This window comes from Oncorhynchus tshawytscha, linkage group LG30 (assembly GCF_018296145.1).
Source record: "Oncorhynchus tshawytscha isolate Ot180627B linkage group LG30, Otsh_v2.0, whole genome shotgun sequence".
Lineage (NCBI taxonomy): Eukaryota > Metazoa > Chordata > Actinopteri > Salmoniformes > Salmonidae > Oncorhynchus > Oncorhynchus tshawytscha.
Genome location: NC_056458.1, coordinates 39,531,542 through 39,544,041, shown reverse-complemented (window position 1 = coordinate 39,544,041; position 12,500 = coordinate 39,531,542). Strand labels below are relative to the sequence as shown.

General features: G+C 43.3%; 1 protein-coding gene across 6 annotated transcripts in view; it reads right to left on the bottom strand.

Annotated features, from left to right (window-relative positions):
• gabra1 (gamma-aminobutyric acid type A receptor subunit alpha1) overlaps positions 1-9,542 on the bottom strand; it is a 28,088-nt gene extending 18,546 nt beyond the window's left edge. Inside the window, exons 1-4 of one of the 6 annotated variants that reach the window (XM_042309483.1) lie at positions 9,421-9,542; positions 6,040-6,139; positions 1,431-1,543; positions 94-161 (exon numbers count right to left, since the gene is read on the bottom strand). In XM_042309483.1, coding sequence (XP_042165417.1) covers positions 94-161; positions 1,431-1,543; positions 6,040-6,119 — 261 coding nt within the window. In that variant the 5' untranslated portion in view covers positions 6,120-6,139; positions 9,421-9,542. Of the gene's footprint in view, positions 1-93; positions 162-1,430; positions 1,544-6,039; positions 6,140-7,455; positions 7,480-7,760; positions 8,228-8,510; positions 8,691-9,420 lie in introns of those variants that run through there. The other 5 variants (XM_042309479.1, XM_042309478.1, XM_042309480.1 and 2 more) reach the window with 5 other exon arrangements.
• Between the last annotated feature and the right edge of the window lie 2,958 nt (positions 9,543-12,500).

The window sequence follows — 12,500 nt, the reverse complement described above, 5'->3', positions numbered from 1 at the left end:
GAAACCACATGAAAATAGGTTAAGGGGAGAACAAGGACACAGAACTGGTGACATTTCAGAGAGGGGAATAACAGAGAGGAAAGACAGGCATACCATGTCATGGTCCGAGACGGGCCCAATACTCGTCACGAAAATGTCAGTCTTGACTTCAGTTACACGCTCTGTTGAACCAAGAAATTAGGAGAGTGAGTGGCGATCAGGGCTCCTCGTTAGCTCTAACTAGCTCGTAATCCTGGGGAGCATTTCTAGCCCATTGATCGTTTCATTCCCCAATTCTCACAGAGCCCCCTTCCAAAATGACACCTTACAATCCCGATTTTTCACGTCAATAACCATTTCTGCAGTTCTCCGTTTCAGTGGCAGGACCTTTACCCGGGGACTGACTCAATCTCTTCATGAATTTTCAAATCTCTTGGCTGAGATCAAATTCCACCTGGTCTTTATGTGGCTGATGTGTTTACAGTAACTCTGTCTGCTGTATAGGAGTTATGTTTCTGGAAGTGAATAATGGAAACATGATTTACATCAGGAATGGTGTCAATCATAATGTTTCATTTCTGTCCATTTGCCACTGAAAATATACTAAATCCCCTGCCTGTTTGACCTTCCACTCAGTCAATTCCATAAAAATCCTCTTCACGTTCCAGTAGGCCTACATATCTCTCCAAAACTCTGTACAGCTGAGTCGGATATAAATCAGTATACGCAATAACTGTGTGGCATACAGTGCACTTCCATGAAAAGTGACAAAACTACCCAAGGTTCTCAATGAGAGTGTCCTACACCATACACTATTCCTCAAAAGAACGAGGGGAGTTTTTTACCGGGGAGCTGTAATTTCAGTTTGCTTTAGTTTTCAAAAGATACTAGTTCTTGATATCATGCTTCTAAGGAAACAAGCTAACAGTAAATCACCCTCCTGTAGATTCCTCTGATACGAGTGCAGAGGCAGAGAAAACAAGATATGAGCATGCTTGTGACGATACGCAAACACATTGCAGATGTATTTTTCATGAAGTAGGACAAAGGACTCCAGTCTGTAGTCAATACGCACGACTGTAAGTCACTTTGGATAAAACTGTCAGCTAAATGGTGTATATATTATATTATATAAGATTATAGTATATTATATTATATTACTTTAAATCCTGTTTTGATGTGCTCTTGACTGCTATCCTCCAAGTAATGGTTTTGGCAAACCATCAATATTAAACCAACAGAGTGCTGTAACCTGGTGCCAACAATTCCAAATAACACAACAAATGATTCAGGAAATGACTAGCTGAAAAATACTTGACAGCATCATGCAATAAACATGTTATTGACTAAATCAAAGACACTCATCACCACCCATCTATCTCCCATCACCTCTATTTCCCTAAACTTCAGAATGATATGAGTTGGTGAGAAACCATTGTACAGTACTGTACCTCCCAACCCTGGTCTGAGACGATTGTCGTAGCCATCTAGAAGACTGTCTAGGATCCGGGTGAACACTGTAGTGTTGTCTTTCTGCTCGTCCGTCTGGCCATTCTGTCCAGAGCTGACGAAAAGGAAGAGCAATTTTGGAAAGTGAATTCGGTGAATCGATGCAGGAGTGTTGGAGAAAAATCCCACCTGAGCAACTTCTCTTGATCCTTTAAAATCTACTTCCTCTGATGATACAGATTTGTAATAAAGCCATATGAATGTGAGAAATAGGTTTATTTTATCCACAGGGCATGAAATTGTACACACACACAGGACTCGTAATTAATTATTTATACCTTAATGTGGTCTCTTAACAGCAAAGGACTCATTGAGTGTGCTCTTTGAGCAACATGAAACAAAATAGTTCATTCATACTCAGAACACCCACAATCAGTAATTGTGTGAGTGGAGTAAACATCGCCACTCATTAATATCTCAACACAATAATCAACAGCAATATAGATTTCATTATGTTGCAAAATATGTATTTTAACAAGTGGAAGTATAGATGGAGAGGGAGATGGTCAGCTTGGGAAGGAGGGGGGGGTTATTTTATCTCTTTCAAAAATAATCACAGGAAAGCCTTTCTCGTAGATAATCACAGGACAACTTTTCTCATAAATAATAGTTTGCCTCTGAGCAATCACCTTCTCTTTTTACACCCAATCGCGGACCACACTGGTTTGATTGCATGCTAAATAAACAGTCCCCAGTGTTTGGAAACAATCTCTGCTCAGAACGTAGCTTCAAGGAGAAGGGGAGGTCATCAAGATAAGTTAGCATGGACTTGGAAAGGGAAGGGAAGGGAAGGGAAGGGAAGGGAAGGGAAGGGAAGGGAAGGGAAGGGAAGGGAAGGGAAGGGAAGGGAAGGGAAGGGAAGGGAAGGGAAGGGAAGGGAAGGGAAGGGAAGGGAAGGGAAGGGAAGGGAAGGGAAGGGAAAGGAAGGGAGGGGGAGGGGAGGGGAAAGGAAGGGAAGGGAAGGGAAGGGAGGGGGGGGGGAGGGGGAGGGAAGGGGGAAGGGAAGGGAAGGGAAGGGAAGGGAAGGGAAGGGAAGGGAAGGGAAGGGAAGGGAAGGGAAGGGAAGGGAAGGGAAGGGAAGGGAAGGGAAGGGAAGGGAAGGGAAGGGAAGGGGAAGGGAAGGGAAGGGAAGGGAAGGGAAGGGAAGGGAAGGGAAGGGAAGGGGGAATCTGAAATGGCAAGTAGCAGGAGGAGAGAACAAAACAGCTGAGAGGACATGCATGCAGGCGGCCGCAAATGAGAGAGAGAGATAGAGAGTGAGAGAGAAGGTGGGGGCGGGGGGTCAGATCACACGGCTTTAAATGTGAGCAGGTAAACTATTCTTCTAAATAAGGACATGCTACTCACATCACTGCAGGAATTATATAGTTAATATGCCATCAAACACACCTTTCATTCCCACATAGGCTATTTGTTAAAAATGCAGCTTCCTGACAAAAATACTATTAGGAAATATAAATAAGACAAATAATGATACAAGCAATTGGAACAAGCGTCTGATATCAAACAATTCCACAGTTATGAATCTCTATTTTGTGTGAAACTTTAAGAAATGGCCAAATCTTCCATGCCATAGGTCAAGAGCCTAGGCCACCAAAACAAATATCTAATGACCTGCCTGCAGGGTCATGTGAGGTTGAAAAACTCTCATCTGAATAACACACACACATGTATTTTCTGCTTGCTCTGCTTGCTGATACAATGAGTGAAAACAACATGCCGAAGGTTTTCCCCAGATACAGTAGATTAGTTCATTATATCCTCCTCACAAAAAACACAACAGGAAACGTGCAAGGATGCCTCTTTTTTCAATTTCACCTTTATTTATCAATTAAAAACTCATTATTTTTTACAATGACGGCTTGGCCAGTGACGACTGGGAAGTGCGGTGCAATTATTATTATTATTTTAAAACATTGAAATCACAGGACAGTACAGACATCATAACGCAGAAGGACAGGGACATTATGACAAACACAAATGTCAATACAGAACACTTACAGCAGCAGGAGAGCTGCTATCTCAACACAGCAGAACAGAAACACATGGCAACGACATAACATTTAGTAAAAACAGTAAGCGAAGCCGAGAGGTAAACGAACAAACAGAGCACACGCAGTACATCATGCTATGCTCACTCCGTCACACTAACACAGACTTACACTTACATACACGCCTTGGAGTTCTTTCAAGTGAGGAATAATTCAAATGCGCTTGACATAGAATATATTTGGGAATGGGAGGTGGGGACAGAGGATGGGAGAGGCAGAAGGAGAGAGAGAAGGGAGGGGTACAGATAAGCAGAGAGCAATGGACTGGATGTTTAGGAGCTGCTGGGGTCACTTCCTCATAAAACATCCTACACCCCCCCATCTACAGGTCCTCTGAACAGCAACAGTTCTGCTGCATGCCTTTTATTTTATTGAAACGTTATTTAAGTAGGAAAGTTAAATAAATGCTGCTGCCTCCAGCCTGCCTCCCTGCCTCGCTCCCTGCCTCGCTCCCTGCCTCCAGCCTGTCTCCAGCCTGCCTCCCTGCCTCTCTCCCTGCCTCGCTCCCTGCCTCGCTCCCTGCCTCCAGCCTGTCTCCAGCCTGCCTCCTGCCTCTCTCCCTGCCTCGCTCCCTGCCTCGCTACCTGCCTCGCTCCCTGCCTCCAGCCTGCCTCCAGCCTGCCTCCCTGCCTTGCTCCCTGCCTCGCTCCCTGCCTCGCTCCCTGCCCCGCTCCCTGCCCCGCTCCCTGCCCCGCTCCCTGCCTCGCTCCCTGCCTCGCTCCCTCCCTGCCTCGCTCCCTCCCTGCCTCGCTCCCTGCCTTCGCTCCCTGCCCCGCTCCCTGCCTCGCTCCCTGCCACGCTCCCTGCCACGCTCCCTCTCTCCCTCCCTGCCTCTCTCCCTCCCTCCTTCCCTGCCTACCTCCCTCGCCTCCCTGCCTACCTCCCTGCCCCCCCCTCCCTCCCTCCCTCTCTGCCTCCCTCCCTCCCTGCCTCCCTCCTTCCCTGCCTACCTCCCTCGCCACCCTGCCTACCTCCCTTCCCCCTCCCTACCTCCCTACCTCTCTGCCTCCCTCCCTCCCTGCCTCCCTCCTTCCCTGCCTACCTCCCTCGCCTCCCTGCCTGCCTCCCGGCCCCCTCCCTACCTCTCTGCCTCCCTCCCTCCCTGCCTCCCCTGCCTACCTCCCTCGCCTCCCTCCCTACCTCCCTCCCTCCCTACCTCTCTGCCTCCCTCCCTCTCCTGCCTACCTCGCTCGCCTCCCTCCCCTGCCTACCTCCCTCGCCTCCCTCCCTACCTCTCTGCCTCTCTCCCTACCTGCCTCCCTGCCTATTCTGTTAAAATATCATAACACCAATATCAACATGTGCTAATGATTATTGCGTTTGTTCAAAAACCCTCCATGGTTTGTTTTGGAGTTCTAGAGGTCAATACAGTCAATCACAACGCAGTAATTACATTGCAGTTTATGGTGACAGTTGTAAGGTGGAGTAATCAGGGAAGGTGTTTATTGGTTAAATGGGCCATCCTTGAAGCAGTGCGGTTAAGATACATTAAACTGTCTGTTGATTAATAGGGAAAATGTCACAGCTCACAGAAAATAAATCCTTAAATGGCAATTTCATTAGACTGATTAGATGTGGATGCAGCTCAGACAGTTCTACTGAATTATTTAGGCTAGCAGAATAGAGAGAAAAAAAACTTCATTCATTTAATAGTCAAGCATCTTCATGTGATTCCACATGATCATATACACACAAAGTTATCTAGGTATATGCGGCTTCATTTGCAAATAGTGAATCTTTGATATTTGCATATTTTTAGTTCAATGTCAAACTTCTCAATGTTAATCCTAAAGACTGGATTAGCATTGAGGTGTAAATGAAAATGTCTGTCATTTCAATGGTGGGATTAGTAGTGTGGTAATCACATGTCAAAACCTATCATCTCTCATCCCATCTCACTGTGGTACTGAGTGGGTGGTCTGAGCACAGACACCATCTGTATTCCCAAGTCTGACTTTTTATGTTGGACTAACCTCTACCTCAACTGTGTCACTTGAAACACATACAGCCTTTGAATAAAGGACAGAATGTCTGAGACATGCACTTCTCTACTCTGGTTGAACATTTAGTGTTATCCTATGTGGTTGCTTAGCATATGGAAACTGTAACACAGTATTTGCTATTTTGGGCAAATCCGCCCCAGCTCCTCTTATTATCGCAATTACAGTGTGGAGTCTTGAAGTGATGCCCTAATTACTGCCATCACAGAGTCATGCACAACATAAAATATGATCAGTTGGCAAAACATGATCATTACAATCATACCTTCTTCTCCAGGATAATCAGGTGTTTGCTCTCAGACTGCCAGTGAGGGATGGATTCCAACATGACATGATTGCAGATCACAAAATATATTCTAATTCCACACTGTTGGGGACTTAAGAGACGAGCATATTGTCTCCGTAACTAGACCCTAGAACAGAACACAATGATTCTCTTTTCTGGGCCAAATCTAGCTTGACAGTGAACATTTTGTTTGTGTGGTCAAAGCCCACCTTACCTTTTCCCACAAAGCACGTTGGCCACCAGCAAACAGGCCCACACACATAGCAGTATGGCCGTTCCTGTCCGTCCACCCATGGTTGGAGAGTGGTTTGTCACTGAAGAAGGAAGACAACAACTACACATCAGAAAGTAAAACAAAAAATAAAATACCACATCAGAAAATAAGCAGTACCATTGACAAGACTGGCTCAAAAGAGAATCAAACAAGACACAAATCAAGAGGTGAGTGATTCTGAAACCAAGAAGATCAAGGAACATAAGAGGCAGGCACCGTTCTAAGACCAGCCTTTTCCAAGAACTATGTTGTATCTTTCAGTTCATATTAGTATCCAGCTTTTCTACACACAAAAAACGACTTACATTAAGATGTGGTGATGGGTCGAACCTCAAAACACTAAATATTTCACAAAAACAGCCTATATAGGCTACCTTTTACCGTACTTTAACGGAACTGCATCCGTAAGCTCATATGTCACAAATCAAACCAAGCGTTCTCGTCACAAGGCAGATGTCAGTTGACACATAAACACACAGCCGTTAAAGACATCAGATATAATTTAGTGTTTTCAGTTTATTATATATTAAACTTAATATAATTACCTGAAAAGAAAGATAGCGAGAGCGCGTCTGAATGAATGTGATACACTGACGGCGATGTATTGGTTTCTTAAAAAAAGAGCTACATTCCATGAAGAATCGATTTCGGATGATCCGTCGACATACATTACATTACGCATGCATATTGCATAAAGAATCAAAGACGTTACCGGTTACATAGTCTTGTATGTCATTTGTTTTCATAGCACTTGTATAGCCTACTTAGTTTATTCATAGCCTGCAATTAAAAGGCGGCTGAAACCCCATATTAAACCAAATCCTCTTAGATTCACGCATTTTCACCTTCGTCCGAAATCATAATGTCAACCCACTTTCAGAGGATGTAAGGGGTAGGATAATGTTATTGCGTTATGAAAATACAATTGTTGGCCAGATGCCCGTTTAACTGAACCATAAAAAATAATATATATATGTATATATATACACATACAACGATGTTTCCCACGGCAGCAGCAATTAATTACCTACGCAAAGGTATTGTAATCAATAGCTCCACCATTATCAAACAAACGACTACAATAACCTGTAAATTAAAGATACATACTGTAGAAGATACGGCGCCTAATTTCTCCAAACTGCACTGGAATATACCGCAAACGAAGCGTATTAAACGATGTGCAATATTCTGTTAAAATGTCGTTAGTTGACAAGGATTTGATAAACCAGGGATAATGCAGCTTAATGGGGGGAACAAATCATATACACCACACTTTCTATATTATTCCGCCGTGAAATGTGTCCCCAGTATAAACATCTTGAGTTCAGTGAGATATTGGCATTTCTCAATGCTCACCTTAAACATTCGTGTGTGGCGAGTAATTAAGCAACTGAATAATGCTACATTCGGAGCGCTGTCCAGGGATGAAACAACTTGGACAAAACCATGTCATACCACAGCAGATGCCAGTAATCGTCTTCATTTTCAATAGCTAACTCCACATCATCCACTCCCCGACAGTTGCAACTCATATGTCATCTATTTGAACTGGATTCTGCCTCTGTTAGGCTGAACACAACTCACTGCCGTTCGAACTGCAAGTCAAATTCCCCGTCTCCCTTCTGCACCGAAAAAGACAAGTCAAAGGAAAATTCACTTACAGCGATATGCCAGAGATGTTCGAGGCTGTCGTATTTTCAAACTTTTATGGATATATTTTCTACACGGATTCGATGAGAACAATCCTCCAAGATCTCAGATCTGACCAAATTTAGCTTGAGTCTCGAGAAGCGGCAGCTGACGATGCTGAGTATGCGCAGGTTTCGCGCACTGTTCAATGGTGTGGTTGAGTGAAACTCTTCTCAGTCCCCAACAAATTGGCAATCTAACTACAAAATCTACTCTAAATACCGAGACTGCAGCCAAATAAATCTTTACTTTACCAGGACAATGGTAACATATCACTGGGTAAACCGGATATGAAATAGGCTGTGACTTCAAGCCAGGGCGATTTTATTTTAGAATGGAAGGTGGTACCAACGTCTCATCTAAAGACCAATCCGCCCATTGTTTATATTCAGCACAATGTAACTTCCACTGCTCTAGACTTCATATCTTTTTCAGTGGCTGCAAAATCAAATCCTCTTCCATTTTCAACCAGCTCCCTTGTCCCCCCCGGCTCCCCTTTTCTTCCTGATTGATGTTTCATGTTCTCCGATAAAAGCGGCGTTTTACATTTATAGAATTGGTTATATCAACTAGCACGAGATTTCGCTCTGACCAAAACGAAGACTCCCAACCGATTATTACATTATTATCTCATATCAATGAACACACAATGCAAATAAAAATAACACATTCATACACACGAAGACATTCTTCCCAATGTTAAGAAATGCATATTCCCTCACCCGATATATTTGATGAGACAAGCCTCACTGAAAATTAACTTTAGTCACTCACTGTACCCCAAAAGCCCAGGATTCGCATCGAGATGACAGGACCGCCTGTTTACTGTCAAATATTATGCCGCTATCGCCTGCACTCCACGACTGAGCACAGACAGAGCTGTGCTGTGCTTCTGCAAAAAACGCCTGATGATACCAAGCTTATATTTTTGTAGTCATCTGCGTATTTCAAGTTAAACTACAAACCAGAAGACATTTTAATCATGATGAGATATGTAATAACGGAACATTTATGGAGCCGGTTTATTGACCTCAAAACAAAATACACACTGATCTTATTGGTTTGTTTGAATACGTTTACAACACGCTATGATGACATCTAGACTACTCGTCCTTCATGTACAAATCATAACTCGCCAATGCAATATTGGCATTGGGTTTAATTTACCAGACTACGGAGACTGTGATTCCTCTCGTCTGAAATGGAACCGGATTTATGTGTTGCTTTATATGTGGTTAATATAGTGCATGTATGAGTTATGGGTATTCAGTAAGGTTTCTGTCGCTCTCGCTCTCTGTCTCTGTTATTATAACGTAATGTCTTCGCAGACATGCTTCTTCACTGTCCAATGAACAGTGAGTTCATTACGTTACAATAACATTAAGTCTGGTCAGAATTCAGCGAATATATATATATATATATATATATATATATATGAGAGAGAGAGAGAGAGAGAGAGAGAGAGGGCGAGAGAGACTACAGTGCAGTGTATGGCGAACTGTCATTTCAGCACCATGGGCAGTTCAAAACCGGACCGCTTGTGGCCAATCAAGTCTATTTCCAATGAAAATCACACCCTTCACAGAGTTCGAACAAAACGAAAATGGCCTTTCATCATTTAGATTTGCTCACCTCCTGCATCCTCTCTCCTCTGTCTTCTCTGGCCTGCTTTTGAAAAGTTCAAGGGTAATCGAGGAGAGGCGGCGAGGACAGGGAAAGTGGACGAAAATGTGCTTGCATGAAATGACACTTCTTCTCCAATCGCGCGTCATCGGGCAAATGACGTTTAAGGGTGGAATGGATTAGTTAAAAGGATAAATAGCATATCGTTTAAATCGTTTAAATGTTTGCATGCTTTTCTCCTTCGAGAAAACAATAGCTGATTCAAAGGGGGTGCGGCAGATTTCAAAACTTTTTAGTGAAGGACTCAGGTAGGATCATAGAGATAGATAGATTACTCATATTTTTATCTGTGCCATTATAGCGTCTGTGACAGCATGGGCAGTGCCACTGACACAATCTGCATTTTGAAGTAGTACATTTTCTCCTTCAGTATTGGCAGATCCCTCCTGATGTCCGGTTGAACATGACTCCAACAGGTCACTACATTAAAATGGTACAAGCCCTCAATGGCGCTGACCAGCCTTTTGGCCACTAGAGGCCTCTATCATTCTCTATGGTTATAATACATTTGCGCTTCCTCGCCAAAAGGAGGCTATAGAGGAAGAGACACACCTTTTTCGTTTGCATACTAAGGAATTGACACAATCCTGCACCACTCGACCACTTATGGGTTTTCAGGCCATGGAGGGGAGGAGAGGACAGACTTTCACCCAAACGAGAAACCTCAATCTCTGAGAGTTGCATGTTGTTACCTTCAATAAAGGAGGAGCAGTGGTGTAGTGTGGGGATAAAGTAGGACTAAACATCAATGTGATGGATGACTAGCATTTATGTAAGTGCCTTGTTTGATGTGCGGGTTACAGAGATGTAATCACTGCTTCTAAAGTAAGGTTTTGAATGGAAAGTACATGAGTATAATAATCTACTACCCAATAGCCCTAGCCAGTTGCCCAGTGAATTATATCATCTTTCCTTGCTGTTTATATTCCATCATCTACATTCCCCACAAGTATTTTGTACAATATAGGCCACCTAACAGCATTTTCACTATCATTCACTATGAATATATATTTGGTGTGTGTGTGTATGTACACTGTATGTATCTGTGTGTGTTTCCCTGTGTGTGTGTACACTGTATGTATCTGCGTGTGTTTCCCTGTGTGTGTGTGTGTGTGTCTGTCTGTATCGTGTGTGTCTGTATCTATGTGTGTGAGTGTGTATATTCATATTAACCGCCTGCTCACATTGTTCCTCTAAAGTGGTCACCATTGTATCGTTGAAAAGCACAAAGACATGCGTATGTCTTCTGTATTAAAGGATGTTGAGGAAAACCTACATAGCTGTCACGCTGGAAGACTATATTGCTATGAAGCTTGCACACTGGACTGTCCAAAATGGCACACTATTCCCTATGGGCCCTGCTTAAAAGTACTGCACTGCATAGGGAATCACTTAGGACATACTATTTCTCTATGAAGCTACCTGTCAGTACCAACCATGATGAGACGTGCACTGTCTGCATGAGCAGCATTGAATTTTTGTATTTTATTTAACTGGGCAAGTCAGTTAAGAACAAATTCTTATTTTACAATGACGGCCTACCCTGGCCAAACCCTCCCCTAACCTGGACAACGCTAGGGCAATTGTGCACTGCCCTATGAGACTCCCGATCATGGCCGGCTGTGATACAACCAGGGATCGAACCAGGGTCTGTAGTGACGCCTCTAGCACAGAGACCGCTGCGCTACTTGGGAGCCTTAACTGAGTCTGGACTCAATCACCCAGTTTTAGGAAGCAACCAGATTCCCACTGGTGGTGAAGGAAGGGGGTCCTCAGCAATCAGCCACAAGCTGACACTGTCTGTGACTCATCCACAGATCCACAGTGAGGCGGAAAGAAGTTTCAGTGGGGGTATTTAGGTGTATAACGTTCCATCTTGGTGACTCATGCACTAAATGTATGATCAACAAACTGTGGACACATTTGACTGCAAAGCTATGAAACACGTGCAAGGTAGGCAAGGGGTCCTTCACCGATAGTTACTCAACCATCCACCTTGGTAAATAACAGCGTCCGCTTGCCCTCACCTGCCTCAGGAGGATTGTCTGTGGGTCCGTTCTCGAGTGAGTTTACCTGAACATTCTGTGTCATTCCCATGCCTTCACAACTTATGTTGTTGAACATATTACTCACAGTTACAAATATACAAGTTCTAATGTAGCATCTTGATATCGGTGTATTCCGCTGAGGGAAAAGAAAACATCTTCACGGCGCAAGACAGAAATAAATCAGTTTAGTAAAACATATGAATGCATATATAATGCATCATTGATGGATAACGTCTCCTGCCAGCAGTCTTTTTGGAGTGGGTGATTCAGGAAGAGGGCTGCTTGTACTGAATAATAGTGTAGGGTTGATTTTATGTTGTGTGCATAGGGAGTGCAGGCAGACAGCGCAGTGTATCCAGTCCGCAGTTTACATAACACTGATTATAACCCATAGATTTACCAAAGTGCAACAGTTTGGCTCCGGCATTAAAACCTCCACTGGCCATCTGTTCCTCCTCTTGTTTGCTTTCTTTCAAATACTTTCCTTTCATAACAACTTTTATTGGAACAACAATGTGCACCAGTTCATAACTCAAGGAAAAGTATCAAAAGGACTAGTAACCGGAAGGTTGCAAGTTCAAACCCCCGAGCTGACAAGGTACAAAACTGTCGTTCTGCCCCTGAACAGGCAGTTAACCCACTGTTCCTAGGCCGTCATTGAAAATAAGAATTTGTTCTTGACTGACCTGCCTGGTTAAATAAAGGTAAAAAATAAAAAAAATAAAAAAATAAAAATCAGTTAGATGCTGTTTTTGTAAAATATACTATGAAAACAAATGAAAACACAGGGAGATTGAATCCAATGCTTTAAGAGTCACGACACTTACTTTGTCTGTTGTGTACCTGGTGTAATTAATTGTGTATGTGCTTTGCATTCTACATGTGGTCAATTTGATGTTACGCTAAATATTTACAGCATAGTTTTGACCTTTCTCTCTGTGATGAAGGCCAATCATTTACTGTCATACATAGATATTTCAG